Here is a 15838-nt window from a genome sequence, read left to right as displayed (position 1 = left end):
CAGCCACACTGCTCGTTCTGTGCGTGATTTCCTGCAAGACAGGAATGTCAGTGTTCTGCCCTGGCCATCGAAGAACCTGGATCTCAATCCCATTAAGCACGTCTGGGACCTGTTGGATTGGAGTGTGAGGGCTAGGGCCATTCCCCTCAGAAATGTCCGGGAACTTGCAGATCCCTTGGTGGACGGGTGGAAAGAACTGGCAAATCTGATGCTGTCCATGAGGAGGAGATGCACTGCAGTACTTAATGCAGCTGGTGGCCACACCAGATACTGACTGCTACTTTTGATTTTGACCCCCCCCTTTGTTCAGGGACACATTATTCCATTTCTGTTAGTCACATGTCTGTGGAATTTGTTCAGTTTATGTCTCAGTTGTTGAATCTTATGTTCATACAAATATTTACACGTTAAGTTTGCTGAAATTAAACGCAGTTGACAGTGAGAGGATGTTTAGAAGGGTTTTGTGACCTCTGACCCTGGTAATGTGACTGTTAAACTCATGGTTACACAAGCAATGGCTGCCAGTTTTGTCTTGAATGTGAATCTATGGATTATGTCTGGTTGGTTGCGGCTGTCAGTTTGTATTTAGAAATTTGCGAAAAACCATCTCAGGAAAGTGAATCCTTACTAAATGTGTAATGTGATTAGGTATCTTAACATTTAAAAAACGTGATACAAAAAACATTTGATGTAATGAAATATTTAATCAGTAGTCTTCTTCAAATGAAGAGGATGATGATGATGTAATCTTTGCAAGAGGGAGGATATCTGATTTCATTGGTCCTCAGCTCGTGGCTCGGACACTTCTTTCAGGATAAATTTAGTTAGCCCTGAGGTAGCCTTTTAGTTCTGAAGGATTCTTTGGGATAAACATTTTTAACTGGCTAAAAGGCGTGCGACTTTTGTAATACTGGTTATTCTGAGTTGAACTCAGAGTTGACCAAAGTTACCTCGATAACTCGTCAAACCTGATTCGTAGTATAGGGCTCAGGTAGCTCTTTGTGTCTGTGTTTTCTACTCTTTATCCTTTGCAGAGTCATTGCTTTCCTCATTGGCCAGTGTGTCTGTACAGTATGCCTCTGCTTCCTTTGTTGTGACAGGCATGTCTGCATCTCTCATCCATCCACTCCTCCCCCTCCACCATCTCTTCAATCTCCCTGCCCTCTATTCTCTCCCTCTTTTTCTGTAGCTCTCTCTGTATCTCTCGCTCTGTATCCCTCTCTCTCCCTCCTTTTCTGTAGTTCTCTCTCTGTATCCCCCTCCTCTCTCTCTCTGTATCCCCCTCTCTCTCTCCCTCTCTGGCTGTACCAGATGCTTTGACAGCATGTACTTTGTGCTCCATTGCACGGTCGTATGTTTGGGGAAGGCTGGGAGAGGGGTTAAGACCAGCATATGGAGACAGAGATGTGCTTTCACTGCTGTATGTTCCTCTGTCTCTGTCTCTCTCTGTGTTCTATTAGCTAACCCTAGTGTTACGTAAAGGCCAAAAGCGACGCCCAGAGTAGGAAGGACACATGCATACTGACACACTACAGCATTTGTCCTTGAGAGAAAGTGTTTGAGAGTTGGAAGTGGAAGGAAGTCACCAGTGTTGCTGGTCCAGTTGTCTGACGTGCTTCTGGGGTGACAGAAAGACCACATCCCAAATGTCACCACGTACGTGCACTATATGTAAGGTGACATCTCTGCTAGCCCTACTTTCCCTACTGCCAGATGTCTGCTAAATGCTAATCTCACTCCTGATCAGTTGCCTGATTTTGTTAGGAAGCCCACACATGTTCTCCTAAGCTGCCTGTGTCAGTAGACAGACTGGAATTGGCTTCTCGTAAGTAGTCTTACACCCGCTCACAGCTTGTGGCTACAGTGCCTTCTGTGACCTCCCTCAGTTCCACAGTAAAAGGGTGGGGGGGTGGGGGGGTGGGGGTACCCCCTCCCTGTCCCTCCAAGCTGAATTGGGACTTTGGGGAGTTTCCAGGGCCAATCCTGTGTGTGACCGTATGGGGAGGTTCCAGGGCCAGTCCTGTGTGTGACCGTATGGGGAGGTTCCAGGGCCAGTCCTGTGTGTGGCCGTATGGGGAGGTTCCAGGGCCAGTCCTGTGTGTGTGTGACCGTATGGGGAGTTTCCAGGGCCAGTCCTGTGTGTGTGTGACCGTATGGGGAGGTTCCAGGGCCAGTCCTGTGTGTGACCGTATGGGGAGGTTCCAGGGCCAGTCCTGTGTGTGTGTGACCGTATGGGGAGGTTCCAGGGCCAGTCCTGTGTGTGTGTGTGACCGTATGGGGAGGTTCCAGGGCCAGTCCTGTGTGTGTGTGTGACCGTATGGGGAGGTTCCAGGGCCAGTCCTGTGTGTGTGTGTGACCGTATGGGGAGTTTCCAGGGCCAGTCCTGTGTGTATGGGGAGGTTCCAGGGCCAGTCCTGTGTGTGGCCGTATGGGGAGGTTCCAGGGCCAGTCCTGTGTGTGTGTGACCGTATGGGGAGTTTCCAGGGCCAGTCCTGTGTGTGACCGTATGGGGAGGTTCCAGGGCCAGTCCTGTGTGTGACCGTATGGGGAGGTTCCAGGTCCAGTCCTGTGTGTGTGTGACCGTATGGGGAGGTTCCAGGGCCAGTCCTGTGTGTGTGTGACCGTATGGGGAGGTTCCAGGGCCAGTCCTGTGTGTGTGTGACCGTATGGGGAGGTTCCAGGGCCAGTCCTGTGTGTGTGTGACCGTATGGGGAGGTTCCAGGGCCAGTCCTGTGTGTGTGTGTGACCGTATGGGGAGTTTCCAGGGCCAGTCCTGTGTGTATGGGGAGGTTCCAGGGCCAATCGTGTGTGTGTGTGTGTGTGTGTGTGTGTGTGTGTGTGTGTGTGTGTGTGTGTGTGTGGCGCCGTATGGGGAGGTTCCAGGGCCAGTCCTGTGTGTGTGTGTGGCGCCGTATAGGGAGGTTTCAGGGCCAGTCCTGTGTGTGTGTGTGTGGCGCCGTATGGGGAGGTTCCAGGGCCAGTCGTGTGTGTGTGTGTGGCGCCGTATGGGGAGGTTCCAGGGCCAGTCCTGTGTGTGTGTGTGTGGCGCCATATGGGGAGGTTCCAGGGCCATTCCTGTGTGTGTGGCGCCGTATGGGGAGGTTCCAGGGCCAGTCCTGTGTGTGTGTGTGTGTGTGTGGCGCCGTATGGGGAGGTTCCAGGGCCAGTCCTGTGTGTGGTGCCGTATGGGGAGGTTCCAGGGCCATTCCTGTGTGTGTGGCGCCGTATGGGGAGGTTCCAGGGCCATTCCTGTGTGTGTGGCGCCGTATGGGGAGGTTCCAGGGCCAGTCCTGTGTGTGTGTGTGGCGCCGTATGGGGAGGTTCCAGGGCCAGTCCTGTGTGTGTTTGTGTGGCCGTATGGGGAGGTTCCAGGGCCAGTCCTGTGTGTGTGTGTGGCGCCGTATGGGGAGGTTCCAGGGCCAGTCCTGTGTGTGTTTGTGTGGCCGTATGGGGAGGTTCCAGGGCCAGTCCTGTGTGTGTTTGTGTGGCCGTATGGGGAGGTTCCAGGGCCAGATGCGATGACCAGTGCACAGATGAACTGTGACAACCACTGCCAAGCCTTCTCTTCTGCCCCCCCCCCCCCCCCCTTCTCTTTCTGGGTGCTGGGACTTCCTCCAACCATGGGACATGACATGTCCTTTGATTGACAGGCTGTGGGACCAATGGTGACTAGCCACAGTGAAACATGACTTCACGTTAAGGGTACCAACCCTTTTTAGGCTTTGCTTCTCTCTCTCTCTCCCCCCCTCTGGGCCTCTCTCCGTTCTCTTTTTCACTCAACCATGTACTCTTCCCCTCTTACTTTCTCATCCCTCCCATCTGTCTCCTTCCCTCTCTCCTCCTCTCCTCTGGTGTGGCAGTGGTGTATTTTCAGATGGGAGTTATTTTGAGCAGGCCGGGTTGGAGTCAGCTCTTTTCTTCCCCTCCCTCTCTCTCTCTCTCCAGCCAGCCTCTGCAGCAGCAGTAGCAGGCAGCAGGACAAGCCTGGAGAAAACGCAATAGTAGAGGGGGGAGATGTCAGAACAGCTCAATGAGTCACTGTTATACCCACTCCCTCCCTGTGTGTGTAATGGGGGGTTAACGTATAGCATAAGAGCTGACGACAAACCGTCTTCTTTATGTAATGGGAACATACACAGGAAGTGTCTCATCCTTAGGTGGAATGTATAGTTCTGACTCCTTGCTGTAGCTAGTGTGCATGTCTCATACTTATGTGGACAGAATAGCTTCCTCATCTCTACAGCTAAACTGTGTGTGTGTCATGCTTCTGCGTACAGTATCTATTTGCCATCAAAGTGCCTGGTGTTATTTTGTAGTCTGTTTGTATTTAGTGGAAGATGTTATATTCTGTTGCTCTTCCTCTCTTTGTTTTGCTCTGCTCATGCCCTCACCCCTCTCTCTCTCGCCATCTATCTCACTCCCTCTTGCCTTCATACCCTCCTTCCTCCCTCATGTCTCTCCATGCGTTCTCTTCATTTTGTTGTGCCTGTGGCCTCCAGCGTGGCGCGCTGACCCCGTCATCTGGGGTCGTCCCACTGCATGTCCCCCGTGACTCATCTCACACCCCATTGGCTGTTTGACATTTCCCCTACGCCGGTTGGACCCCTGCGCACCTTGCCTGCGATTGGCTGAAAGTTTTTGGCCCACGCATAACCCAGCAGCTCTTATGTCATCGCCTACGATGGAGTAGGCAGAGATGATGATGATTGTTCTCAGTGAGACTGACAGTGGAGTTAGCGGAGTGTGTTAGCTAGCTACGTCAGTGGGTCAACCTGCGTAGCATTGTGTGATGTGGTAGTACGGAAAACATACGCAGATGCAAGAGAAACGGGGAAAGCTGCTGTGACTTTAATAAATAAAAACATTTTACCTCGGGATACTTCACATGAGGACTCTTCCAGAAAAAGGAGCACTCGGATGTTTAAAAAATAAATAAAACATATTTGTTCAAGATCATAGAGGATGGGGATGTTATAGTGAAACTCCCCATACGGTCACACACACACACAGTTTCATCATAGTGCTTGATGGTTTTTGACCATGTCTTAAAGTAATGATGGACTGTCGTTTCTCTTTACTTATTTTAGCTGTTATTGCCATAATATGGACTTGGTCTTTTACCAAATAGGGATATCTTCTGTATATATATCTCTAAGCACGGTCAAGTTAATAATTAGGCTGTGGATGATGTATCAAACCACTCAGGCACCTCAAAGATGCAGTCGTCCTTCTGAACTGAGGTGCAGGTGGGGATGGAAACTGCTCAGGGATGTTACCATGAAGCCATTGTTGATTTTGAAATGAACATAGAGTTCAGTGGCTGTGATGGGGGAAAGCTGAGGATGGATCGATATTGTAGTGACGCCACAATGATGAACTAAATGACAGAGTGAATAGAAGAATACAGAATATTCAGAAACATGCTTCTTGTTTACAAAAAGTCACTGAAGTAATACTGCAAATATACACAGCAAAGCAATATTATTTTTGGTCTAAATGCAAAGCCTTCTGTTTGGGGCAAATCCAACATGTCACTGAGGAACTGCCTCCTTATTTTCCAGCATGGTGGTGGCTGCATCATGGTATGGGTATGCTTGACATCGCCAAATATTGGGGGAGTTTTTCAGGATAAAAAGAAACTGAATGGAGCTAAGCAAAGGCAACATCCTTGCTTCAGTCTGCTTTACACCAGAGACTGGGAGAGGAATTCCCCATTCAGCAGGACAATAACCTAAAACACAAGGCCAAATCTACACTGGAGTTGCTTACCAAGAAAGACAGTGAATGTTCCTGAGTGGCCATGTTACAGTTTGGACCTAAATCTGCTTGAAAATCTATGGCAGGACTTGAAAATTGCTGTCTAGCCATGATCCCCAGCATCTTGACAGACCTTGAAGAATTTTGAAAATAATAATGGGCAAATATCGCACAATCCAGGTGTGAGAAAACAATCTTATAGACTTACCCAAGAAGACTTACAGCTGTAAGCAATGGCAAAGGTGTTTCTAACATGTATTGACTCATGAAGCTGAATACTTATGACCATTTAAATAAAAAAATAAAAAAAATCATCTTACATTTTTTTTTCTTCTGTTTGACAGAGTATTTTGTGGAATTGTTGGCAAAGAAATGACAAATCAATTTGAATCCCACTTTGTAACAATAAAATGTGAAGAAATCCATGGGGTCGGAATACTTTAAGGCACTGTACACACACACACACACATCCCTCCCCAATCCCACACTCCTCCCCCATACCAGCACATTCCACACCACATGACCCCCATGCTCGGGGTCAGTAGGTCATGACCCCTTGTTTTTTTTCAATCCCCTACAGCTACACAGCTCTTTACAAGCCAGCGTCATGTTTTTGTGCTAGTCGTACATTTAGACTCAACCAGGAGTCATTTATAGTGAAAGGAATTTACCCCAAATAGAATATAAGTCCCAGAGGGAATTATGTTGATATTAGTGTCACGTTGGGACTAAGTGCATCGCCATCAAATAGGACTTTCTCTACGACCTTCAGTTGTAGCATTGGATATAATGGTGGGGGAAAGGACGGGGGACCTGACTCCGAGACACTTTCACGTTGACTAGCTAGCCCATTCTATATGATTTCCTCTTGTGTTCAATCAGGGAATTATGGATAACTCTTGTTTAGGGCTGCAAAATTACGGGAACTTTTTCAAGAAATTCCCTGGTTTTTCCATGGTAGGAGGGAATATGAAGGAACTCCAGATTTCTCCAGGAAACCAGGGAATTTATTGTATTTACAGTATCCCTACGGTTATATATCCAACTGTCTCAATCCTTTGAAATGGCTTCTTGTCCTTGTCGTCTTTCAATATTGTCACTGTTAATGAAGGGAATGACTGCTTAAATGGGTATTGGAACACATCCCCTGTTTCTCTCTGCCCTGCGTCATTTATCACAGATCGATGCCATCCTTTGAGGCCTTAAGTTAGCTTGAGTGTGTTTTGTACAGACATGCTACCTACCATGAACATCAATGGGCCTACAGGACTGTGAAATGGGCAGAGCAATGTTTTTGAGCATTTTCTATCATGCGCTGTAGAAGGTGGAAGTAGGATGAGTCTGACGTTAGACATCGCCAATTGTTGACAGTAGAACAGTATATTAGTTTATATGGCCAGTTTATGTGAAGGCTCAGTAGCTGGAGTCATACAAAATGCATTAGACCCATCGCATGGTAAATTATTGTGTGGTTCCTGCGGATCAATGCCTGCTATCGATTCCCGGGCCTTGTGGAATCGTTTTATGGCCCTCCTTTTTAAAAAGAAAAGTGATTTGGGGCCTTTTCATTCCCCATCTCTCCATCTCTCGCTCCCAGCCACTTGTATTTTTGTGTTCCATTGCCATGGTTACTGGGAAGCTGTGTCCTCACACAAGGTGACATTAGATGCGTCCTTGGGTCACATGGGCTTGATTGTGTCCGCTCTAGAGGATAGAATCTCTACACAGATATTTATAGTCTCGTCCTAACAGATTTAGATGGATAGAGGCTGTCCTCTCTTCCCCTCTCTTTTCCTCATCTTCCTCCTCAAATCACTGTCTGCCTCACTATCTGTCTTCTTTCTCTCCTCCTCCTTCCTCCTGAGGGGTTTCACACTCCTGTAGAACAGGGGAGACGATAGGTCTGTGTCCTCTGTCTCTCTCTCTGTGTGTGTGTCTCACTCACTCACTCACTCACTCACTCACTCACTCACTCACTCACTCACTCACTCACTCACTCACTCACTCACTCACTCACTCATTGGCACAATACAGTACAGCTGACATTTAGGTCTTTTTCCTTCCTGACTTGGATCCTTTCTTGAGCGAAACACCTCATTAACAAATGTTTGAGTGTCTTTCTGCGAGGTGAAGTAGTGTGAGTAGTCTTGACCCAAGTGTAGTTGTATCTGGGCATGGTACCATCGGCTGATAATGGGCCTTGGCAGACACAAAATGGAGGAGTTTCAGAGAGTCCGCTCAGTGAAAGCCTATTAACACCCATGTAACTGTGCGCTGAGGTAAAGGTCATGTGTCAAACCTCCTTAGACACATCATGGTGGATTCAGTCCCTAGGCAGTATACCAAAGACCCCCTCATCCCAAGGTAACTGAGCTTCAATGAAAGGCCTTTGTGATAAGCCCCAGCGGAAACAAAATGGAGGTCGGCGGCTCTGGGAATCAGCAGGAGGGGAGTTCCATTGGCCAGGTGTGAGATTGATTAGCTTACCTCTCAAAAGCACTGCGCTTCACTGAGCTGGTGAGGGGGAGGGGGGGGGACCTAATCGACCCAAACATCATTACACTTTGGTCAAGGTTAACGGAAACCACATTAGGCGGTTAAGATTATGTGATTTCTGCCGTGGCTGGAGTCCCTCCTGTGAAGCCAGGTGCCTGGCTCACACGGTCAGGTCAACTCTTTTTGAACGATGTTCTCTAATCGCTAAGGGCGCTAGGCTAGCATCGGTAGACACGTTCAGAGGGAATCTGTTTCAATGGAAATGGAGCGTGGGTGTGGACGCAGTTTTGTAACGCTGGTTTCTCTTTCTATAAACTGAGGGGTGGGCTTCTGCACCCAATGCCCATGCTCCTGTGAGAGACAAACACACTGCCCCCCTGTTGCCTCTTCTCCAGAACTTTCCAAATGCTCAGCTGCACAGCGCACGTGTCAGCACCGACACAAGGAGAACGACTAGAACATCCCAAAGGAGGAGAGGAAAGGGCGAGCACCGTGTGTGTGAGGAGAGATAATAATGGTCTTGGTAGAATGGGCGGTAAACACAGAGCTATTGTAATCCATAGCCTTATTTCTTTTTGCATTTGTGCGTGTGTCATTTCTTTGTGTGGGTGTGTTTGTCATTCACTGTAATTGTTGTTGTTGTTCCTGTTTCTGTGTGTCTGTCCCTGATACTGAAGGAGGACAAAAAAAATAACTCTTTTGAAAATGCAAATCGGTTCTATTTATGTTCTGTTCCTGCCTTGTGTGTATTTGCACGTGTTTGTGTGTGTGTGATGCTGTCATTCATGCCGGGGTGTTTATGATCCAGATGGAACAATGGCACCAGTCCTCATCCCATCTCCCCAGTGACAGGACTCCTGAGTGGGAACGGTAAACAACTGAGCCCAGCAGCTTTCAGTGCAGTGGGGATTCAGACTGGTGGGGAAGAAAGAGAGAGAGGGGGAGCCGGGGCCACTGCAGAGAAACAAGAAGGATGAGAGGGATGGCTGGAAGTCAGTGTTTGAAGACGTTTTAATAACTTTTTCTCTCTTTCTGTCCCCCTCTGCTTTCCCCTTCTCTCGTTCTCATCCTGTATCTCGCTGTCTCTCTCTCTTTCTCCTTTCTCTCTGCAGGAGAAGAACAAAGACAAAGACAAGCGTTTCCGTCCCATCTACGACATCCCCTACATGTTCGAGGCCCGTGAGTTCATGAGGAAGAAGATCATTGGCAAGAAGGTAAGAGAACCACGCCCACAAGTCCCACTCCTGTAGAGCTGTAGTTGACTAGATCTGCTCTGGAGGCTCTCTCTGAAGATCTAGTGTAGTCTAGATCAGTGGTTCCCATCCTTTTTCCATTACTCTACCACCAACTGAGTTTCTCTCTGCCCGCAGTACCCCTGAAGTACCCGTCATGTGCGTTTTAGTCTTCTCCAGTACCCCTGTGGATAGTCCAAGTACCCACAGTGGGAACCACTGGTCCAGATCATCCATTTTCTTTCTTGAACTGTTGTCTTGAAACACACACACACACTCCTGAAATAACTCACCTGCTATTTTAACTTGTTTGATTCATGTCAAGTGACATGGGAGTTGTCCCTCCACTCCTACCTCATACACTGACTGACCATTTGATTTGAATCAGGAGATTCAATCTAGTCGCTCCCGATCTGGGCCTTACATCTCACTCCCTCTGGGCGGAAATCATGTGTGGCTCCAGCCCTGTGGCTCTGCAGATTTAAACGGGGATTTTTGTGTGTTTGTGTTAGTAGTGATTTGTTGGGCCCATACATGCTGGGCCAATGTAGTTTACATGGTCTTCACAGCAGGGCTCGAAGTACTACGCTTAAGAGCTGATTTGAGAACACGCAGGCACACACAATCCTCTGGGCTTTTCACAACACCGAGCAAGGGGCCATGAGAGTTCAGTATTCAATAAGAGTTTGGAAACTCGTCACGCCCCTCATATTCGTTTTAATCATCAACGTTAATGATTTTTTAATGAGGCGATATTCTATATTCTCCCTCGAAGCTAGTGTAGAGTGAAGCGACAGTAATGATTGCGGCGTGCTATTTGTGATTTGCGAAGACTGAATCAAGTCAGAAGTTCTTAGTCTGTCAAAGTGCAAAAACACAGTTAAATGACGCCCCCCCACCCCCAACATGGTTTAACTGAGTGAGAGAAGATCATTCTTGCTGTATGATTAGTTCTGTGTGTGGTATGGGTGTAACGGTACATGTATTCGTACCAAACCGTGCCGGTACGGGGATCTTGGTTCGGTCCGCACTGTGAACCCAAAATACATTTAAAGGTTTTTTAAACACTGTGCCTATAGGCTGTGCCTGCACTACGTTGTATGCCTCTTGAGTAAATCTGAGCAGAGTTTTGTTTTCAGGCTATTCCGTCAGACAACTAGAGCACATTGTAATCAAAATTCGAATCTTAATTGCCGCATTTCAAACTGTCCTTTTGTGAGGCGCAGCCGCGAACTAGTTCTGTACGATGGTGAGTGGTGGGGTCGATAACCGATGGAGAGAATCCTCCTGGTTTAATCTCCAGTTTGGGAACATTTTGGTTTCCCACAAGAATACAACAGCGATGGACAGAGATTGTCTCCACGAGAATACAACGAGAATAGCCTATGCAGCTGCCAACACCTCAAACATGAAACATGTTGACACATTTACACCGACATCACCTCAGTATTCCTACCACTGGAGACAAAAAACCCAACAACTTCGTCTCCCCTCTGAATTGAAGCAGCCCTTCGCAGCTGATTCTGACCATGCAAAATAAATTACAAGAGTGAAAGGTCAAATCAAATAAAATTTTATTTGTCACATGCGCCGAATACAAGTGTAGACCTTAGCGTGAAATGCTTACTTACGAGGCTTTAACCAATGATGCAGTTCAAGAAATATAGTTAATAAACTAAAGTGAAAATAAAATAAAAAGATACATCTAAAAGTAACACAAGAAAATGACATAACAATAATGAGATTATATACAGGGGGAACCGGTACCGAGTCAATATGCAGGTGTACAGTTTAGTCAAGGTAATTTGTAAAGTGACTATGCATAGATGATAAACAACCAGTAGTTGGTGTCAGTCAATGTAAATAGTCCGGGTGGCCATTTGATTAGCAGTCTTATGGCTTGGGGGTAGAATCTGTTAAGGAGACTTTTTGTCCTAGACTTGGCACTCTGGTACCGCTTGCCGTGTGGTAGCAGAGAGAACTTGGGTGACTGGAGTCTTTGACAATTTTTTGGGCCTTCTTCTGACACCGTCTAGTAGATAGGTCCTGGATGGTAGGAAGCTTGGCCCCAGTAATGTACTGAGCCGTAGACATTACACCCTCTGTAGCGCCTTATGATCAGATGCCGAGCAGTTGCCATACCAGGCGGTGTTGCAACTGGTCAGGATGCCCTCTGGTGCAGCTGTATAACTTTTTAAGGATCTGGGGACCCATGCCAAATCTTTTCAGTCTCCTGAGGGGGAAAAGGTTTTGTCGTGCCCTCTTTACAACTGTCTTGGTGTGTTTGGACCACAATAGTTAATGTTCGGCCCTCCTTTTCCTATAGTCCACGATCATCTCCTTTGTCTTGCTCACATTGAGGGAGAGGTTGTTGTCCTGGCACCACACTGCCAGGTCTCTGACCTCCTCCCTATAGGCTGTCTCATTCTTGTCGGTGATCAGGCCTACCACTGTTGTGTCGTCAGCAAACTTAATGATGGTGTTGGAGTCGTGCTTGGCCACGTAGTCGTGGGTGAACAGGGAGTACAGGAGGGGACTAAGCACGCACCCCTGAGGGGCCCCAATGTTGAGGATCAGCATGTTGTTACCTACCCTTATCACCTGGGGGCTGACCGCCAGGAAGTCCAGGATCCAGTTGCAGAGGGAGTTGTTTAGTCCCAGGGTCCTTAGCTTGGTGATGCGCTTTTCAAATAATATTTCAAACCAGCATCGTCTTATTTATCCTCTCATTCTTCTTTGCCCCTCATCCTTGATTCGATTCCTCCACCTCTCCCATTCAGTCGTCATAAAAGCTGAGAGTATCGCAGTGTATTCCTTTAGAAGGCTAGGTTCCTATTCCTTTGAAGTGATGACGGTTTAGGTGTAGAGCTTCAGTTCACTGTTCGCTGTAGCCCAATCCATACAGCATGAGACTAAAACATTCCCCCGTTCTTTTGATTTGATTTGTATTCACAATTTAAAGTTACAAAAGGAAAACAGTACAATATCATCAAGTCCGAACAAAAATATTTAGCAACAGAGCGTTTTCTATTGGTATATTGAGGCTCCCCAGCTCAAACGGGCAACAATTATTAAGTATTTGAAACCCTGGCTGAGCACTAGTTTCCTCCCGTTCTTTAATAGCCTGTGTTTTTGCTAAGACGGCTCGGTTGAGAATAGACACGTTTTTTCGGGTGATTCTTAGATATATGTTGATACCCAAACTATTTTTACCTTGAAGGTAGGTTCACTGCCCTCGGCCGCCATGGCAACCAGAGTTAGAAAGCACGACAAGGAGGAATCTGAGATGATTAGCTGCATCAAGTGTTGTATTGATGTAAGGGTACAGTGGTGTGAGACGAGGGTGAGTGTACATGGAAGGAAAAGGTCTAAAATGCTGATCTTTGACTGCATATAGGCCTAATTTGCTTCTGTTTTGATCCCATTTTGACTGCAGAAAAGGGAAATGTCAGTGAACCCAGTTCACTAAGTGTGGAAGCTAAACCATCCAACGACCAGATTTTGCAGTCCTACCAACGCTTTTGTGTCCTGTTATGCAGAAGGACCAGTGTTTTTACTACAGCAACAATTAGAGGGAATTCTCTGATCATGTCCACTAGCTGCTTTTATCGCTCCTGCTTCGCTGGCCACCACAGACACCATCATTTTACCTCCTCAGCAAACACAAAGAAGGACAGAAGAGATTTGACAGTACTGTAGATGGCAGGTAGCCTAGCAGTTAAGAGCGTTAGGGCCAATAACCCAAAGATTGCTGGTTTGAATCCCCGAGCCGACTAGGTGCCCTTGAGCAAGGCAATTAACCCCAATTGCTCCTGTAGGTGGCTCTGGATAAGATGGTCTTCTAACGTTTAAATGTAGTACTAAAGCCTTTGAGCCTGGTCTCATTTGAGAATCTGCACTGGGTTCTTTTAGTGCTCTTAGCTCTGCTCGGCACGACTGGCACCATCGCTTTACTTCATCAGCGGGGTAATTGGGACTTGACACGGTGGTACTCTGGTATTTTCAGACACGTCTGGTGCTCGGGAGGGCACGGTACGCCCGAAAGCCCCAGCTCCGAGCCGCCGAGCTCTGCCCTCGCCTCACACAGCACGGCAGACGACATCAGTTTAACAAGTTATTTTTGCTCCCTCGAAATCCGGTGGGACGGCATGCAAGGAGTGCTGCCACCCCCAAATTGGGTTCACCCGCTGGGTATCCCTCATCAGAATGTGCCCCTCTTCAGTCCCGAGTGGTCCTAAAGAGGGTTTTACATGACAGGTCAAAGGTTGTATCATTCAGTCCACCAATGGTGGTTGTTGGGAATTGAACCAACTTTTCCCTACAGAACACTATTGTCATCGACCTAAGCATAAAAGGCGTTCAACACTGAAATACAATAAGCTCAATCAGTCATTCGAAGTGTCTGTTTAGTAAGTTGGCAGACAGCCAGAGGAAGCCTCAAGGTGCTCCACTTTAAGAGATGTATATTATAATAATGATGATGATGTCCCTTTGTCTCCGTCTCTATCAAGATGGCTGAGATACTTTTCATCTGTTATGAAGCGTGTCCAATATTCATATTGAAAGGGTTTCTGTTATCAGAGGCTGGGTCCGTATCAAATGGATGTCAGAGCATCAGTTAAGAGCTGTTAATGTGTGACTGAGGTAGTTGGTTATTCTTGGAAAATACCAAACTACCCTCTTAATGATTCTGTGCTACAATAAAACCTCTTTCAATATGTTTTAATAACCAAGTTTCAGGGATTAGTCATATAAACATTTGTTTTTCTACATTTAAGAATATAAAGTTCAACAGAGAATTTAACCGGACTGCATCTCAATTCCAAGGGGAACATTTGTTTTGAATCACAGTTATCGTTTTTCTTTTTATTCAAATGTGTCCAAGTGTTATTTGACCTCTTAACACCCACACACATGGCGATGAAAGGAAAACAAGAGAGGGGATGGATACAATCTCAGGCCATAGACTTCAGGTTGCTATTCGCAAGATTAGTAGGAGTGCTGATATAGGATCAGCTCCATATCATATATATACTGCTCAAAAAAATAAAGGGAACACTTAAACAACACATCCTAGATCTGAATGAAATAAATAATCTTATTAAATACTTTTTTCTTTACATAGTTGAATGTGCTGACAACAAAATCACACAAAAATAATAAATGGAAATCCAATTTATCAACCCATGGAGGTCTGGATTTGGAGTCACACTCAAAATTAAAGTGGAAAACCACACTACAGGCTGATCCAACTTTGATGTAATGTCCTTAAAACAAGTCAAAATGAGGCTCAGTAGTGTGTGTGGCCTCCACGTGCCTGTATGACCTCCCTACAAACGCCTGGGCATGCTCCTGATGAGGTGGCGGATGGTCTCCTGAGGGATCTCCTCCCAGACCTGGACTAAAGCATCCGCCAACTCCTGGACAGTCTGTGGTGCAACGTGGCGTTGGTAGATGGAGCGAGACATGATGTCCCAGATGTGCTCAATTGGATTCAGGTCTGGGGAACGGGCGGGCCAGTCCATAGCATCAATGCCTTCCTCTTGCAGGAACTGCTGACACACTCCAGCCACATGAGGTCTAGCATTGTCTTGCATTAGGAGGAACCCAGGGCCAACCGCACCAGCATATGGTCTCACAAGGGGTCTGAGGATCTCATCTCGGTACCTAATGGCAGTCAGGCTACCTCTGGCGAGCACATGGAGGGCTGTGTGGCCCCCCAAAGAAATGCCACCCCACACCATGACTGACCCACCGCCAAACCGGTCATGCTGGAGGATGTTGCAGGCAGCAGAATGTTCTCCACGGCGTCTCCAGACTCTGTCACGTGCTCAGTGTGAACCTGCTTTCATCTGTGAAGAGCACAGGGCGCCAGTGGCGAATTTGCCAATCTTGGTGTTCTCTGGCAAATGCCAAACGCCCTGCACGGTGTTGGGCTGTAAGCACAACCCCCACCTGTGGACGTCGGGCCCTCATACCACCCTCATGGAGTCTGTTTCTGACAGTTTGAGCAGACACATGCACATTTGTGGCCTGCTGGAGGTCATTTTGCAGGGCTCTGGCAGTGCTCCTACTTGCACAAAGGCGGAGGTAGCGGTCCTGCTGCTGGGTTGTTGCCCTCCTACGGCCTCCTCCACGTCTCCTGATGTACTGGCCTGTCTCCTGGTAGCGCCTCCATGCTCTGGACACTACGCTGACAGACACAGCAAACCTTCTTGCCACAGCTCACATTGATGTGCCATCCTGGATGAGCTGCACTACCTGAGCCACTTGTGTGGGTTGTAGACTCCGTCTCATGCTACCACTAGAGTGAAAGCACCGCCAGCATTCAAAAGTGACCAAAACATCAGCCA

The 15838-nt window shown here is 47.4% G+C and overlaps 1 protein-coding gene across 1 annotated transcript in view; it reads left to right on the top strand.

The window, feature by feature from the left end:
• LOC115199103 (staphylococcal nuclease domain-containing protein 1) overlaps positions 1-15838 on the top strand; it is a 351451-nt gene that overhangs the window by 40087 nt on the left and 295526 nt on the right. The window contains exon 11 of the mRNA XM_029761673.1: positions 9366-9467. Coding sequence (XP_029617533.1) covers positions 9366-9467 — 102 coding nt within the window. The remainder of the gene's footprint in view (positions 1-9365; positions 9468-15838) is intronic.

The sequence above is a fragment of the Salmo trutta genome, chromosome 8, assembly GCF_901001165.1.
Source record: "Salmo trutta chromosome 8, fSalTru1.1, whole genome shotgun sequence".
In the NCBI taxonomy this organism is placed as follows: domain Eukaryota; kingdom Metazoa; phylum Chordata; class Actinopteri; order Salmoniformes; family Salmonidae; genus Salmo; species Salmo trutta.
Note: the sequence above shows the minus strand (reverse complement) of the source record. Positions and strands in the feature narration are given on the sequence as shown.